Here is a 14,589-nt window from a genome sequence, read left to right on the forward strand (position 1 = left end):
CTCATCTGGTCAACAACTCACTAGAGAACAGGTCCTACAGCTCAGTGGTGGGTGCCCCACGGTGAGCACCCTGGGAATGCCGTATGGCCAAACTACTCACTTTAGAGCACGGTTGGGTTTGTCGGGAAGAATAGCTGTGAAATCGCTACACGAGTCTGACTTGTGAGACAGGCATCCCAGGCGGGTCCTCATCCCTTTGTTCCTGCAAGAAGCACAGGGGCAGAAGGATGGGGAACTGTCATGATCATAGCTGTCAGCTCTATAAAGGGCCCCAGGAACTCTGCTGCAGGAGCCCGCACTGCCTCCCCTGACCGCCCCCCCCCATCCTTCCCCAGGGGGTCCCTAAAGATTTCATGAACAAGAGGAGAAATACCTAGAAGATCAAGGGATATATATACTCACTCCCTAACTTGACTCCTGGCATAGTAATAAGTACCCTACCCCTAGAGGCTTAATGCTCTTTCAAAGCTAACATGCAAGTTGATAGTAAGTCAATGAAGGTCATTATCTTGGAAGAATTTCTAAATTAAGATTCTCTGTAGGGAAAGGAAATACAGTGAAGACAAAATAACAATCCACATTTTGCTCTCCCATCAGGAGGGCAAGACAGCCGCAGCTCCTAATTGCAAAGCCCCAGAAGAGGTACCCACACGCACGCACGCACGGAGAGTAGAGGGTTGCTTGCATAATACAGGGGTGTGTATCACAGAACCTCCAAGCACAAATGAAGCTTCCAGGCAAATTAATTCTGACTCAGGTGCTCCCCACTCATCCCGCAAACCTGGGGATACAGATTCATGAACGGCTACGGACCAGCCAGAACCAACTCCTGCAGGTGAGGGCCAGAGCAGCTGGTACAATCAGCAGCTAAGAACCAGGGCCCCTTTCTCCATTCTTTTAGTTACTTAACTAAGCTCTCATATTCCTATTTGTATTTTGGCTTCTCTCAATCAACCTGTTTAAAACTTTAGCATGTATGTTTAAAATTCTCATATTTTTTATTTTCCTAAGGATCAGACATTTACATGTTATCTGTTATGGAAGATCCGATGAGGAATTACACTAATGTCTCTCTCCGACGTCCAACATTAGCCCCTTTTTACCTTTAACCACAGACCAGCAAACTGTGTCCCTGAGAGACGCCTGTTTGTGTAAATAAAGTTTTATTGGAACACAACAACACCCATTATTTACATATTGTCTAAAGCTGCTTTCGAGCACCAGGGCCGAGTTGGGTGGTTGCAACACAGACTGTATGGCCCATAGAACTCAAAATATTTACTCTCTGGCCCCTGACAGAGTAAGTTTACTGACCCCTGGCCTTTAACCCATGGCAGCTCCTCACATGGAGAGCAAAGGGATGTGAGAAGGGTTGGCTGTAATCCAATCAGGACCAAAGAGTGACTTATAAAAGGGCACTGCCACGTGCACGCTGGTAACAATGTGCCACAGAAATAGTCCCAGAGATGTTATTCTCCACGTGGAAAGGAAGTCCTTCTCGCCTGGCTTTCCCTCCCCCTGATTTGTGAATCCCGGGCCTGGGCAGAGACGCTAGAGGCCGTCCAATTCAATCTCTTCCTTTCACTCCAAATGGGCATCCATCCCTGACCCAAGCTAGTTATTCACAGAAATCTTATCCAACAAATCTAGTGGGATGGTATTATATTTGGCAAGGATTGACAACATTTGTATTCCACAGCCCATCTCCAAGAGCCTTTTAAAGCTGGAACATCCAAGTTCCCAGATATATCCCCTCTCCTGCAGAAAACTGGGCCTGCACGTCCTGTGCTCCCACCTCTTATCTCTGCCAGGCGCATGATGAAGCCATCAATTTTGTGGCGTTTTGAAACATTGGCGATAGCTATTCTCTCTCCTGCGATGGTGAGCATCCTATGTCCACTCACTCTTATAAATCACAGGGTGCTCTGCCCCCAGGCCACGTGAGCAACTGATTAAGGGCCTTAGAGGCACCACATTCCATGAATTCAAGGAAAGGTCTTGCTTGGGCTGCACCAAGGCCAAAACCCAACTTCCAGTGAGTCAGTTCACTCCTCGGTGCCCCAGGATCATCAATCACAGAATAGTCAGGTCGATGCCCCCAAGAGCAATTAAGAGGACTTCAACAAAAAAATGGCAAATCCACACAAGCCATCTAACAACGTTTAGCAGGGGCTAAACCCTTTAAATGTAAAGGGTATACTCGTTACCGAGACAACAGTGGTTCTCCCCAGTAGTTTGTAAAATCTTCCACAAAATATTCTTTGGGGCCCAATGGTTTTGATTTTCCATCTGGTCTAGCTGAGATCTGAATTATAACCTTGTTAGTTAGGTTTGAAATAATGGAAGCAGAAGTGAGAGTCAAAGGTTAAAGTTACTTAAAAAGGAAGGAAGGAGGGAGGGAAGGGAGGAGGGAGGGAGGGGAAGGAGGGAGGAGGAAGGGAGGGAGGGAGGGAAGAAGGAGGAAGGAGGGAGGGAAGGAGGGAGGGAGGGGAAGGAGGAAGGGAGGGGAAAGAGGGAGGAGGAAGGGACGGAGGGAGGGAGGGAAGAAGGAGGAAGGAGGGAGGGAAGGAGGGAGGGAGGGAGGGAGGGAAGGAGGAAACAAAAGTAAAAAGAAGTAAGCTTGCCCTTATCTTTCTTTCCTGTGCCAGGACCGTATAGAGGTCCCTAAATGGTTCGATGCAAGCTCATGCACAGTCCCACCCCATGAGTCCCACCAGTCAATGGGAGGGTTTGGCACGACTTTGCAAGAAGCACCCCAGAAAGGAGAGCACCATCCACACCAATGGCCTGAGGGGACGGACCACCCATGGGAGTCGAAGGCCGGGCAGGCTCACACAGCGGGGGGGTGGGAAGGGGCAGAGAGGGGGAAGGGCAGGGGCGGGGAGACAGGTGAGCATCATTACCTGCGTGGCATCAGTAAAGCGGCCATACAGGCAGCGCTTACGGTTAACCCTCTGGCCGGTGTGCAGGGACGTCAGGGCGGGAGATAGGACTGCGGGGCACAGGGATTTACCCTTTCACGTCCTCTCACCTAAAATCAAAGAATCTGCTGTAAGAGGGGAGCAGCCCTCTCTTATCTGACTGTGCTACAAATCCTCTTGGATGGCTTTCCTCTGACAGAGGGCCTCCCCCCACACAGCCCCTTCCCACAAATGCCTGCTTGTCCTGACGAAGGATGACCAGCTAAGGATGACCCGGGACAAATTGCTGGCTGTATTCGCATTGCTGCCTGTTGGTCAGGAGCTCCTATTTCCCCAAACACTGGCCATGACAGTGAAGTGGGGCACATTGCCCCAGGGGAGGAAGGCTCAGGCCTGGCGAGCCAAAAATTACTGCTCTTTGTCTTATTGCAGTGGGGCCCAAGTGACCAGCCAGCCAGGGATGGTGGGGGAAGGGGGGGTCAGCACTTGCTCCAGAATTCCTTGATTGGCTGCTCTTCTGATTCTGGCCTGCCTCTCAGGGAACCTGTCCTGGAGTCCTGGAGCTTTGGGAGGGTGTGAGCAGGGGGAAGGGTGGAGTAACTCCAAGGGAGACTAGTCAGGCCCCTGTCACTGCACAGGCCTGCTCCTTTGCAGGATCGCAGGCACAAACTGAAGAAATGAATATGCAAGCCACTCTCTCTTGCCCAGATGGAGGCCGCCCGACCTTCCTCAACCTGGGACTGGCCCATTCCAGACCTGAAGTGGGGAGAAAGTCTGGAAAGGGGATACTGAGGTTGAGGGCTTGTTGACTGATCATCTCTCACTCCTGAGGGTCCCCTTCTCAGTGCTTCAAACCCTTTGTTCCCACAGAAATGATAGGAAGAATCACGTGAAGAGAGCAGCCTATCCGTAAAGGGCTTCCCTGGGGAACCCTGACACCAAACAGAATCCATTTTAAAAGAAACCTAATTTAGATAGATAAGGCCCCTACTGGATCTACTCTGTTTAAATTATTTTGGTATTACACGGAATATTTCACAAATACTTTTTTAAAAAAACACCTTCTCTAATAATACCAAAATTCATAAAATTAAAAGATTGCTTTGTTAAAATTAAAAAAAAAAAATAGCTAGACTTTGTATCAAAGCTCATCCTCCAGGAGACTGGGCTTAGACTGTGTTCCCTAACAGTAGGAACAATTCCTTAATCTTTGTCCTAATGGTGCATCTACCTGCCTGCCCAGGAGTCAGGAAATCAAAGCCCTTCCCAGCTTTAAGGTTCTCTTCCAGCTGCGAGAAATCACTGTTTGGGGCACCTATGCCTCATTTTCTCTTGCTTATGGTCTACCGCCCGGAGGAGGGGAACCCCGTGCCAGGGGCCTTCATTACGCTGGTGCTGAACAGAACCAGGGATGACTCCCCCACAGACGGAGCACGCAAGGTCATTTGGGGCAGGTATTACCAGGCCTGCAGTCACTGCCTTGTCGCTCTTCCCGTTCCCACTGCTAGCTCACCCTGGGACTGCTTCCATGCCTGCCTCTCTCCCTCCCAAATCCAGCACTGCCCACCACTGTCCCCCAGACCTTCCACCCTCCCTTCACTTAGCCTTGACTTCAATTCAATCAGAATCTGCAGGAGATTCTGGCCCCTGCTTCCTCATTCATCCCAGCACCTTGGGGCTCTAATTCCATCTGGCCCTTGACTTCCGGGGGACAGAGTTTGGGGTCCCCAGGGCCCAGGAAGGCCCATGGCAATGTGCCCTGTTAGGTGGACATCAAGTGACAGGTGACTCTGGGGCAGACAGGATGGGACATAATGGAAAGAGGGAACTCAAGGAAAAAAAAAACAAAGGTTAAAAGCAAAGAGCAACGATTTTTAAAGAGGGGAAGAGAAACTAAGAGTCTCAGCGGGGAGAAAGCAATCAATATGCATGGAGAGGCAGGTTAATTAAATATGGATAATGCAATCAGCCCACATGGGTACCTTGAAGAGGAAAGAGAAAAGCAAAAGCAATACTCACTGTCTTTGACCAGTCCTCATGGCCTGCGGGTCTTTGCCAACTGTGTGGTCAGAGAGGCTGCGGGTTAAGGAGTTCTGGGGAAAGAGTTGATCTTTCTTTTAGCAGTCAGATCCTTGATGGGTGAAGAACATGTGTGCATGAATGCACAGGCACACTCGTGCGTGCACACACACATATACACACGCATGCATGCACAACACACCTCCCCACCACTTGAGCCGGGCAGCAAGCGGCCCCGCTGAAAGCTCTTCTCTCTGCTTGTCACATCCAGTAAATACTGAAGCAGCCTACACCCAGCGGGCGGCGGCTCAGCTCCCGGGCACAGTCTGCACGCCCATCCTCATTGGCAGGATGCAGGAGGTGCCCCTGAGCAGAGCTCGCCTGGCACTCCTCCCGTACCTTCCTCTTCACTAACCTGCTTCCTTGCTGCTCTGGCTGCAGCTCCGGGAGAAGTCCCCACAGCCCAAAGCTGCCTCCCTCTGCACCCAGAGGCTGGGCAGGGGGCAGCGAAGCTGTAGGTATTAACTCTTTCCAGCCACCAATGAGCTGAAAACCAAGTGTCCAGGGGGCCCTCTTCTAATGAGCTCTGCTGCTGGCTGAAGGCTGGTTGCTGCTCAGGGAGCAGGGAGCATAAAGATCTTGCCCCAGACAGCTGCTGACAGCAGGAGCCAAGCCGAATCAAATCTCCTAATGAGCCAGGAGGAGGGGGGCTGTCTTGCTGGGTGTGATGTGATGTGATAAATGCAGAGAGCAAGAAAGCTACGGGGCAGGTCACACATCTAAATTCCACCCCCTTTCTCCCAATTTCTATTGTGCTTCACTACCAAGCCAAACCACACAGCCCTGAAATTACCCCCTCCGCCACATCTCAGCTGTCCCCCTTACTCGACAGAGGCATTTCTCCCCCAGTCTGTCTCTACTCCCACCCCCCAGCACCAAACACACCACTCCTCACTTCTTAATGAGAAATTTCCACCTCCTCTGCCTCCTCAAAACATGTAGATTTCCAACTCTGTGCTCCTGGTTTTTCCTACAGTGGAAATTCACCTCTCTCCCTCATCCATCACCTAGCGACTTCCCCGTTTGCATTTGTTATGAGTGACTTTTCCCTTTGTTCTGCCCAATCGGCACATTATCCCTAATTTTTCTGTCTTCTGCAATTTTTTCTTCCAAACGACCTTACCCATATAGATCTTCACACTGCCTGTTTCAGCTCCAGAAGGAGGACTGTCTCTTCCTCTTGCCCTAGTACAGTAGTTCTCTGAGTATGGTCCTTGGACCTGCAACGTCAGCATCACCTGGGAATGTGTTAGAAATGCAAACTCTCAGGCCCCACCCCCAGACCTATAGAATCATACTCAGGGGATGGAGCCCAGCCTCCCAGGTGATTCTGATGCATGCTAAAGTTTGCAAACCACTGCCCTGGGACAAAGCTTCCCTTCTCCCCATTCCACTCCAGTCTCCAGCTCCCTCTCAGGAACTAGCTCCAAATGCACCTAACCTTTACCATAAGTCATTTTGGACACCCGGAAGGCGGCATTTGCTGGAGGCAGCAGAAAACTCTATGGAAAGTGATGGCTTGATACTAAAAATATTAGATTGCATTTGTTTAACCTTCTATAATGTAGAAAGCATGTTCATGTATTGTGACTCAACAACCCTATTCCATAGCCAGAGAGAATATTATTATCCCCAAGTTACAGATGAGAAAACTGAGGCAACTCAAGGACCAGACTTGTTTTCTTAGAACTCTTATAGCAGAGCTCTTCCCACCACGTCATGCCGGGACCCAGAATTCCTGGCAGATCTATTGGTGGCATAACCTGTATTCTCCCAGTGACAGGAGTCTGCCGCAACCCCACGTTGCCTGACGAGAGGATGAAATAAAAAGTCTGATGCTGCCTCCACAGTGACTCATTGTCTCTCTTGCAAAATGTCCACAGTGTGCCTCTGTTAGGTAGAGGGAACTTAGTGTTATGAAATGAGACGCAAAAGAAATGTTTCCCTGCCTTGAACGCCAGTGCTAGCCAGGATTTAGAATTGAAGCATAAAGAGAATCCTTTGCTTCTGGACATATTCTTGATACACTGCCCCATACCAAACAGGTCCACAGATAAACTGGGAATAAAAGCCCAGTGATAAGCACTTCCCTAATCCAAGATTAGGTTATACGGTAAGATGGAGCCTCCCAGATTCCATGCACACAGCCATTGTCCAACAAGCCTTCGTATGTGCCAGGTACTGGGCTAAACATTGCGCTACTGGTAACTCTCGTAACAAACTTAAAAGGCTGACATCTTTATCATCCCCATTTTACAGATGGAGAAACAGAGACAAATCAGTTACAAGTGGCAGAGCTGGTGCCTGATACCAAGCTTCCTGTTCTCAACCCTTGCTCTGCCCCTTGCTTTAACACAAAGGTGGCATCATCACAGGACTCCTCGTTCAGTGCTAAAATAGTGAAATAAAGGCCCCCTCCGAGTCTCATGCTGCCCCATCTGGCATCCAGGATTTAAAGGCACTGAAGAGATAGGGCAGGGCTGCGGAAGGGCCCAAGTCTCTGGTGGGGGCTGACTAATATTAACTAGGCATCAGAATCTTCAATTAGCCTTTGGAGAAATAATATAGTCCTAGGAAGTCAATAAGCCAACCCAAATGTTTAAGGAAAGATGTAATTATTAATAACATTTTAAGAAAGAGCAGGAATATAAAGAGCAGAGGGATAAGAGCGTGTGGACATGCATCTAGCAGGAGTAAAAAGAAAAAATTTAAACTTTTTTTTAAAGCAAAACATTCCTGAACACCAAAGCGTAACCACACAGCACCCTAGTTTGAGAAGCACAGACCTAGTACAGGCCCCCTCTCAGGGAAGGCCTCTATGTTAAATCTTCCTTTCTGCAGAGGCAGGTGCATAAGGAATTCCAGGGGCTGTTGGGGGGGGGGGGCGGCGAGGCTGGCGGCGAGAATTAAGCAGAACCGAGGGGATAAGCATTCTGGCATGGTCTCCTTTCCTGAAGGAGAGAGAGAGGCAGAGGCAAGCAGGCTGGAGTACTAGTGAGGAAGGCACTCACCTACTTGGACTCTGTGTCCCAGGGCTTATAGCCCTGGCCCAGGAATAGAGAGCTCTGGATTCCTTTCTGGTTACTGCTTCTGAGTTTCTGGCTGGAGACTGGGCACGGCACGTTTCCGCTGGCGGCGACATGTGGATTTTCCCAGGAAAACAGGCATTACAAGCTGTGCTCTGCCTTCTCAGCCTGCCCTGCACCTCTCAGCTCTTCCCATTCTTGGTTTGCTCCTCCTGGGAAACCCAACCTTCCCAGGCCTGGGCCACTGCGTCTCTCCGGCATTGGTGCTCAGCCCTGCCTCTCATGAGCTCCAGACTGGCTTTTCCAGAGGACAGCTAGACAACTCCATCCCTCTCAGACTCTGCAGATGCAACTGTGTCAGAAACAACCACCTTTGCCTCCAAATCCTCCCTTCCTGCCGGGCTCCCTATGCTTGCTAATGAAATGACTCTGTCCTAGCCCCTCGAGGTAATGAGTAAAGGTATCTCTGGCTTCTTTTTCTCTTTTGCCTTGTTGAATTGATTTTTAAAACTTCTCATTATATTTCTGAAATATTTCTCAACTTTATCCACCCCATCCATTGACACTGCCATTCAGAGGTTATTGGGCACCCACCACGGCGTATGCCTCTTCCACGGTGTCCTAAGTAACTGAGCTTCCTGCCCCCATGTCATTGCCTCCCCCATTCCCCATAAACCTCCTAGCCTGCTACACTACTACCAGAGTTAACCCCTGAACAGGTACCATAAATGGTCTGTACAGTCATTTTTGATGGGCTTCATGGTAGCAATTTGTCCTGCCTGACGTTCTAACAATTCGGTCCCATTTACCTATCCAGGCTTATATCCCATTGTGCATACACACATGCACACACACAGACCTGATTCCTCCGCTGCCCCCTCTGCCCAGAATGTTCCCCACCCTTGCCCCCGGATCTGCCTCTTAACTCCCAGTTGCTTCTCTAAACCTAATACCTGCAAGATAAAAATTCCCCTTTCCAAAGCTTTTCAGAACGGCCTCAATCAGAAGGAATCCTTCCATCCTAACACCACCACCACATTGCTGTGTGACTCTCTGACAGCCCGTAACGGAGTCTGTAGTTTATCCTTGTGATTTATGTTTTCTGATCCTCCCAAATGACTGACTACGTGTCCCACAAAGACAGACTCTATGACTTACTCCCCTTGCTATCAGTTCTCATTGCCTCGTATGAAGCAGGTGTTTAATAAATGTCAGCTGCATTTGATTTTGAGTTCATGAAAAAAATCTGAAAAATCACCGAGGATTCCTTATGGCGGAAGCACTTTAGACTTCTGCAGTCTCCGGGTCAAGTCTGAAATCGGTCTAATGCTAATGACTCTCAGGGGCAGCAGCTTGAGTACCTAAGGCATTTGCAAACTATTGTTCCCCACAGCCTGGTCAGGGCAGGGTGGAATTAATCAAGAGGAAAAGGAGCACCTGGCATTGTCACACAGGCCACAAAAATGTAATTAAATTGAAGATAAAGGGAATTAAAGTCTGCAATATAATATTTTTAAAAGCCATGTTAGTAGAGGTGCAGGTTTATTGCCAAACGCCCGCTGTGTGTTTATTTAATCAACATACCACCTAAGACAGTACCATATTAAAAGCTTTTCATAAAACAGTCATTCAGATATTAGATTTGAATTCTGGTCAGCATGCTAGAGCTCTTCCACAAATCTTTTAAAAGCAATTTCCACTTTGTAGCTTCCTAGTAACAGCAGAAACATGAATCAACATATGCTGCATTGATTTGGGGTTTCCATGGAGACTGGAAGGACACAGGGAAAGGAAGGACAGAAAGAGGCCACTCGGCCCAAAATTCTACTAAAAAAAAAAAAAAAAGTCTCTATTTCATTCCTCTGAGTATTAACAGCCTCATTTCCTGCTCATCAGTTCAAGCATCCGGATATTTAATTTGTAATAAGCCTGCTCAACTTCTCACAAGAAACATCAGAAGGGTGGAAAGAAGTCAGCAAAGGTGTCAGCCCATGAGGTTTGCAAAGAGAACCGAACAAGCACAGGATCTGGAATGGGAAGAAAGGACCTCTGGTCCTAATTCTGTCATTAACTAGCTCTGTGACACTAACTACCTTAACTAGTTAGCTATGTGATCCCTAACATAATGAAGAACGTTGAATTTCAATTCCTTCTTCTGTAAAACCCAAATTACCTGTCCTATTTTTCAGAATGGTTGTAGGAAAGAAATGAAAAAGTCTGTGGGAATGAAAATGCCTTGCAAATTCTAGTCCACTGTATTACCCTACCACAGACGGTCGCCAACTTACGATGGTTCCGCCTATGATGGTTCCCTTATGACTGTCTGATTTTACCACAGTGAGAAAGTGATACGCATTAAGTGGAAACCACACTTTGAGTTTTGCATTTTGCCCTTTTTCCCAGGCTGGTGATATGTGGGATATCAGGGTGCTCTGTCCTGATACGGCTCTGTGGCAGCAGCCACAGCTCCGCCAGTCACATGATCACCAGAGTCAACCACTGATACACTTACAACCACCCTGTGCACTTACAACCATGCTGTTTTCCACTTTCAGGGCAGGACTCAATAAGTTACATGAGATATGCAACCTTTATTTTAAAATAGGCTTTTATGTTAGATGATTTTACTCAACAGTAGCTAATGTCAGTGTTCTGAGCATGTTTCAGGTAGTCTAGGCTGAGCTATGATGTTTGGTAGGTTAGGGGTATTAAATGCATTTTCAACTTATGATATTTTCAACTTATAATGAGTTCATCAGGACATAACCCCATCCTAAGTCAAGGAAAATCTGTGTTATGCTTGGTGATGCTCTGAGCTTCCTTTTAAATGGAATTCTGCCAACAAGCAAGTCTATGCAAATTTTTTTTAAAAAAAAAGAGAGAGAGAGAGATTGCTGATTTAGTGGGAAGTAGACTGACCTGGAAAAAAGAAGAGTGGGTTGGACCAGCCTGAGTTTCAATCCCCACTCTGTAATCTTCCAGATCTGTAACTGTAGGCACATTACTCTCCTTGAGTCATTTTCATCACAGGTAAGAAGATCACAGTACCAATGTCGTAGGCTTGTTAAAGGATTGTTATACATATTAACTGAGGGATTCGCACAACGCTTAGCAAATGGCAAATGAGTGTTTAGTGTGAGCCAGTAATATTAGCTATCTCATCTGCTTCATCATCTGTAAAATGGGAATTAGAATTCCTACTCCTGGGCGCCTGGGTGGCTCAGATGGTTAAGCGTCTGCCTTCGGCTCAGGTCATGATCTCAGGGTCCTGGGATGGAGTCCCGCATCGGGCTTCCTGCTCCTTGGGAGCCTGCTTCTCCCTCTGCCTCTCTCTCTCTGTCTCTGTCTCTCGTGAATAAATAAATAAAATCTTTTAAAAAAAAAAAAAGAATTCCTACTCCTTCCTTACTTCACATAGAGGATTACTTGGATGACATCTGCTCAGCTATTTGATAAACTGCTCCAGAAAAGGCACTAAATAAATACAATGTTATTATTTAAAGATGCATGTTTACTACCTGCTAATGGAGGTGACACAAAAATGAAACACATTTGTGAGGATTTTCAAACGTCTAGGAGTCTAGGCGGAGAGGAGGTGACATGTGTCTGTTACCTTTTTCATTCTCTTTTGTTCTTCTAGAGTTTTCATTTGTCTCCTTGCTACTCACAGCAGCCTTTTCTTTTTTCTACCTCTCTTCTCTTTTTACTATCTTTATACTTCTCCTTTTAAGTGTGTCTAGAAGGAATTTTAAAATTAAACTTCAGAGACTTTGGAGTCTAAACTGAAATTGTTCCTTAGGCTTCCTAAAATTAAATGGTACACCAACATGGGGCAAAATGACACAAAATCAGGAGACGTCATAGGATTATAGGAATTACAGGACTGTCCCTCTGGCAGTGGTCACCAGTGTTAGATATATATCTATATATTTAAAGAAACACATCAACCAAATGCAGTATGTGAGATAGATTTTGGATCCTGATTCAAATTTAAAACCATAAAAAAAATCAGGAGACAATTTGGGGAAATTTGAGCACTGATTAGGTATTGATATTAGAGTGATATTGATGTTGAGGTTATTTTTTTAAGCAACTTATTAGTTAGAGATACATTCTGACATATTTAGAGTTGAAATGATATGCTATCTGGAAATTGCTTCAAAATCATCTAGGGTGGGAAGTGGGAGGTAGTACACAGGTGCTCATTGTTCTATTCTCTTGATTTGTGTATATTTGAAATTGTGCATAAAAATGTTATAAACGGTGTGACCACTAACAATACGTGCTTCAGGAAAATGAGCCTACAAAGTGTAAACTTTTAGTGCAAGGAAACTGAAATATAGAAAGAGGCCATTTGAATGGGGATTGATTTCCTGTGTTGTAAGTTTTCTTCCCCATGAATAAATCCATTTTCAGAAAAGCCTTTTATTTGACTTCTAGGGAGCAGGTGCCAAAATTCGTAGAGATTTAGAATGGGTATGACTCTTAGATATCACCTACAGAAATTAAATTTTAAAGAATTTGCCTGAGAAATCACACCTTTTTTTTTTTTTTAAGATTTTACTTATTTATTTGAGAGAGAGACAGAGATAGCAAGAGAGAGCATGAGCAGGGAAGAGGGGAAGAAGCAGGCTCCTTGAGCAGGGAGCCTGATGCAGGGCTCGATCCCCGGATCATGACATGAGCCGAAGGCAGAAGCCTAACCAACTGAGCCACCCAGGCACCCCCCAAGGTCACATTTCTTAAAGCATGGCCAGAACTCCAGCCCAGAGCTCCAGGGGTGGAATCCCACTACATCCTATCTTCCCACTGCTGAGCTGCCCACCCACACATCCAGAATCTAGGGCAATAAGTCAACCTCAGATGAAGATACAAATGATGATCTGTTCACTTATCTCCCCAAACCTTCTCCATTCCTATTGTAACCAGAGACTTAAACAGTAAACTTGGTTTTTATGAACTAGTGTGAGCTAGTCCAGTGGCCAGCAGCTGAAGGGCAGAAAGCCACAGTATAGGGAAAGAGAGGGCAACAAGCACAATCCTTCACACATCCCCAGCCAGATCTCCTGTTTCACCAAGATAATCGCTGCCTTAAGTATGAAATATCTCAACCTCTTTCCCTGTCTCCTCCCCTCCAAGTCCATCTGCATTTACACACAAGCTTACGTCCTACCCACCACTCACAGACGTGTCTACTGAAGGTAAATCCTTCCTCCTCTTGCCTTGAGCCCCTCCTTCCCACCTGCCCAACTTTATCAACCCTTTATTTTTACTCTGTCCTTCTCCCATGTTATTCTACACTTACAAATAAAAATACTTTCATTTAAAAAAAAATTCTCCCTGGTGGTGGGGGGGGGGGCCCTCCTTTTGTCAGCAAACTACCTGAAAACATTTCCTGTTTCCCTCCTTCCTATCCCTTCATCAGACCTTTACAATTTTGGCCTCCATCCCTACCATTTTGCTGGATGAGCAACCTCTATATTGTGAGGCTCAGCGGTCCAACGGACCTCTTAGCTGCACTTGCCATGGTGACCATTCAGTTCAGGTACCTCCACCCCCTTGACCTCCTCAGCCTTACACGCTCCCTAACTGGCCTTCCTGTTGGTCTCCTTTGCTGGCTCTTCCTCTGCCTACCTTATAATGCTGACATTCTCCTACCCTCTAGCCTTGGTTTCCTGCACTTTTCTCCTTAAATTCTCCTTGAGCAATCTCATCCTTGCCCATAGTCCCAACTACATCAGGTATACTGACCATTTCTGAATATTTTCCACTAATTCCGGTCCCTCTTCCAATTATATAGATTTTTATGTCCCATGGATTGCTGAACATACCCCTCAGGTATCCCACAGACACAACAAATACAAATACATCTAAAAATTGAGCGCATCCTAGTCCCTTCTTTTTCTGACCCATTCTAACCCCCACCCCCATCCCCCATGTCAGCTCACACACACATACAAATCTTCTTCCTCTGGAATTCCTGGTCTCAGTTTCTGACACCACCATCCACTGAGTAACTCAAGCCGGAAAGAGGGAAGTAATTAGACAGGACTCCTTTTCTCTCATCTCCTATAGTCAGCCAATTACCAAATCATACTGATTAAATCTCCTTGCAATTTTCACATCTGTCCCCTCCTCTCCATCCTTACTAGTACTGCTCTGCTCCATGTTCTGCTCCATGGTCCCCGGTTCTTGTCCTCAGTGTCTTTGGTCTCTGTGATCCAGACATGCTTCTCTACATCAGAACGTGCCGTGATTAGGTGCCTGCAAGTCCCTTCTCCTAACTGGACTCTTAAGGCCATCAAGAGCAGGAAAGTGTTTTCATTCATTCATTCATTCATTCATCCACTTATTCAACTAATTTTTTTTTTTTTTAAGATTTTATTTGACAGAGAGAGACACAGCGAGAGAGGGGAACGCAAGCAGGGGGAGTGGGAGAGGGAGAAGCAGGCTTCCCGTGGAGCAGAGAGCCCGATGTGGGGCTCGATCCCAAGACCCTGGGATCATGACCCGAGCCGAAGGCAGACACTTAACGACTGAGCCACCCAGGCGCCCCTATTCAA

At 46.8% G+C, this 14,589-nt stretch overlaps 1 protein-coding gene across 4 annotated transcripts in view; it reads right to left on the reverse strand.

The window, feature by feature from the left end:
* Positions 1-14,589, reverse strand: part of RGS8 (regulator of G protein signaling 8) — a 72,368-nt gene that overhangs the window by 24,361 nt on the left and 33,418 nt on the right. Inside the window, exons 2-5 of one of the 4 annotated variants that reach the window (XM_054507997.2) lie at positions 8,012-8,129; positions 4,941-5,014; positions 2,904-3,031; positions 101-202 (exon numbers count right to left, since the gene is read on the reverse strand). In XM_054507997.2, the coding sequence (XP_054363972.1) occupies positions 101-202; positions 2,904-2,929 (128 nt within the window). In that variant the 5' untranslated portion in view covers positions 2,930-3,031; positions 4,941-5,014; positions 8,012-8,129. Of the gene's footprint in view, positions 1-100; positions 203-2,903; positions 3,032-4,940; positions 5,632-6,123; positions 6,239-8,011; positions 11,310-14,589 lie in introns of those variants that run through there. The other 3 variants (XM_045877277.3, XM_064594201.1, XM_064594202.1) reach the window with 3 other exon arrangements.

The sequence above is a fragment of the Mirounga angustirostris genome, unplaced genomic scaffold (assembly GCF_029215605.1).
Source record: "Mirounga angustirostris isolate CCGP_5_RB_7025 unplaced genomic scaffold, mMirAng1.0.hap1 SCAF_6, whole genome shotgun sequence".
NCBI classification, from domain to species: Eukaryota; Metazoa; Chordata; class Mammalia; order Carnivora; family Phocidae; genus Mirounga; species Mirounga angustirostris.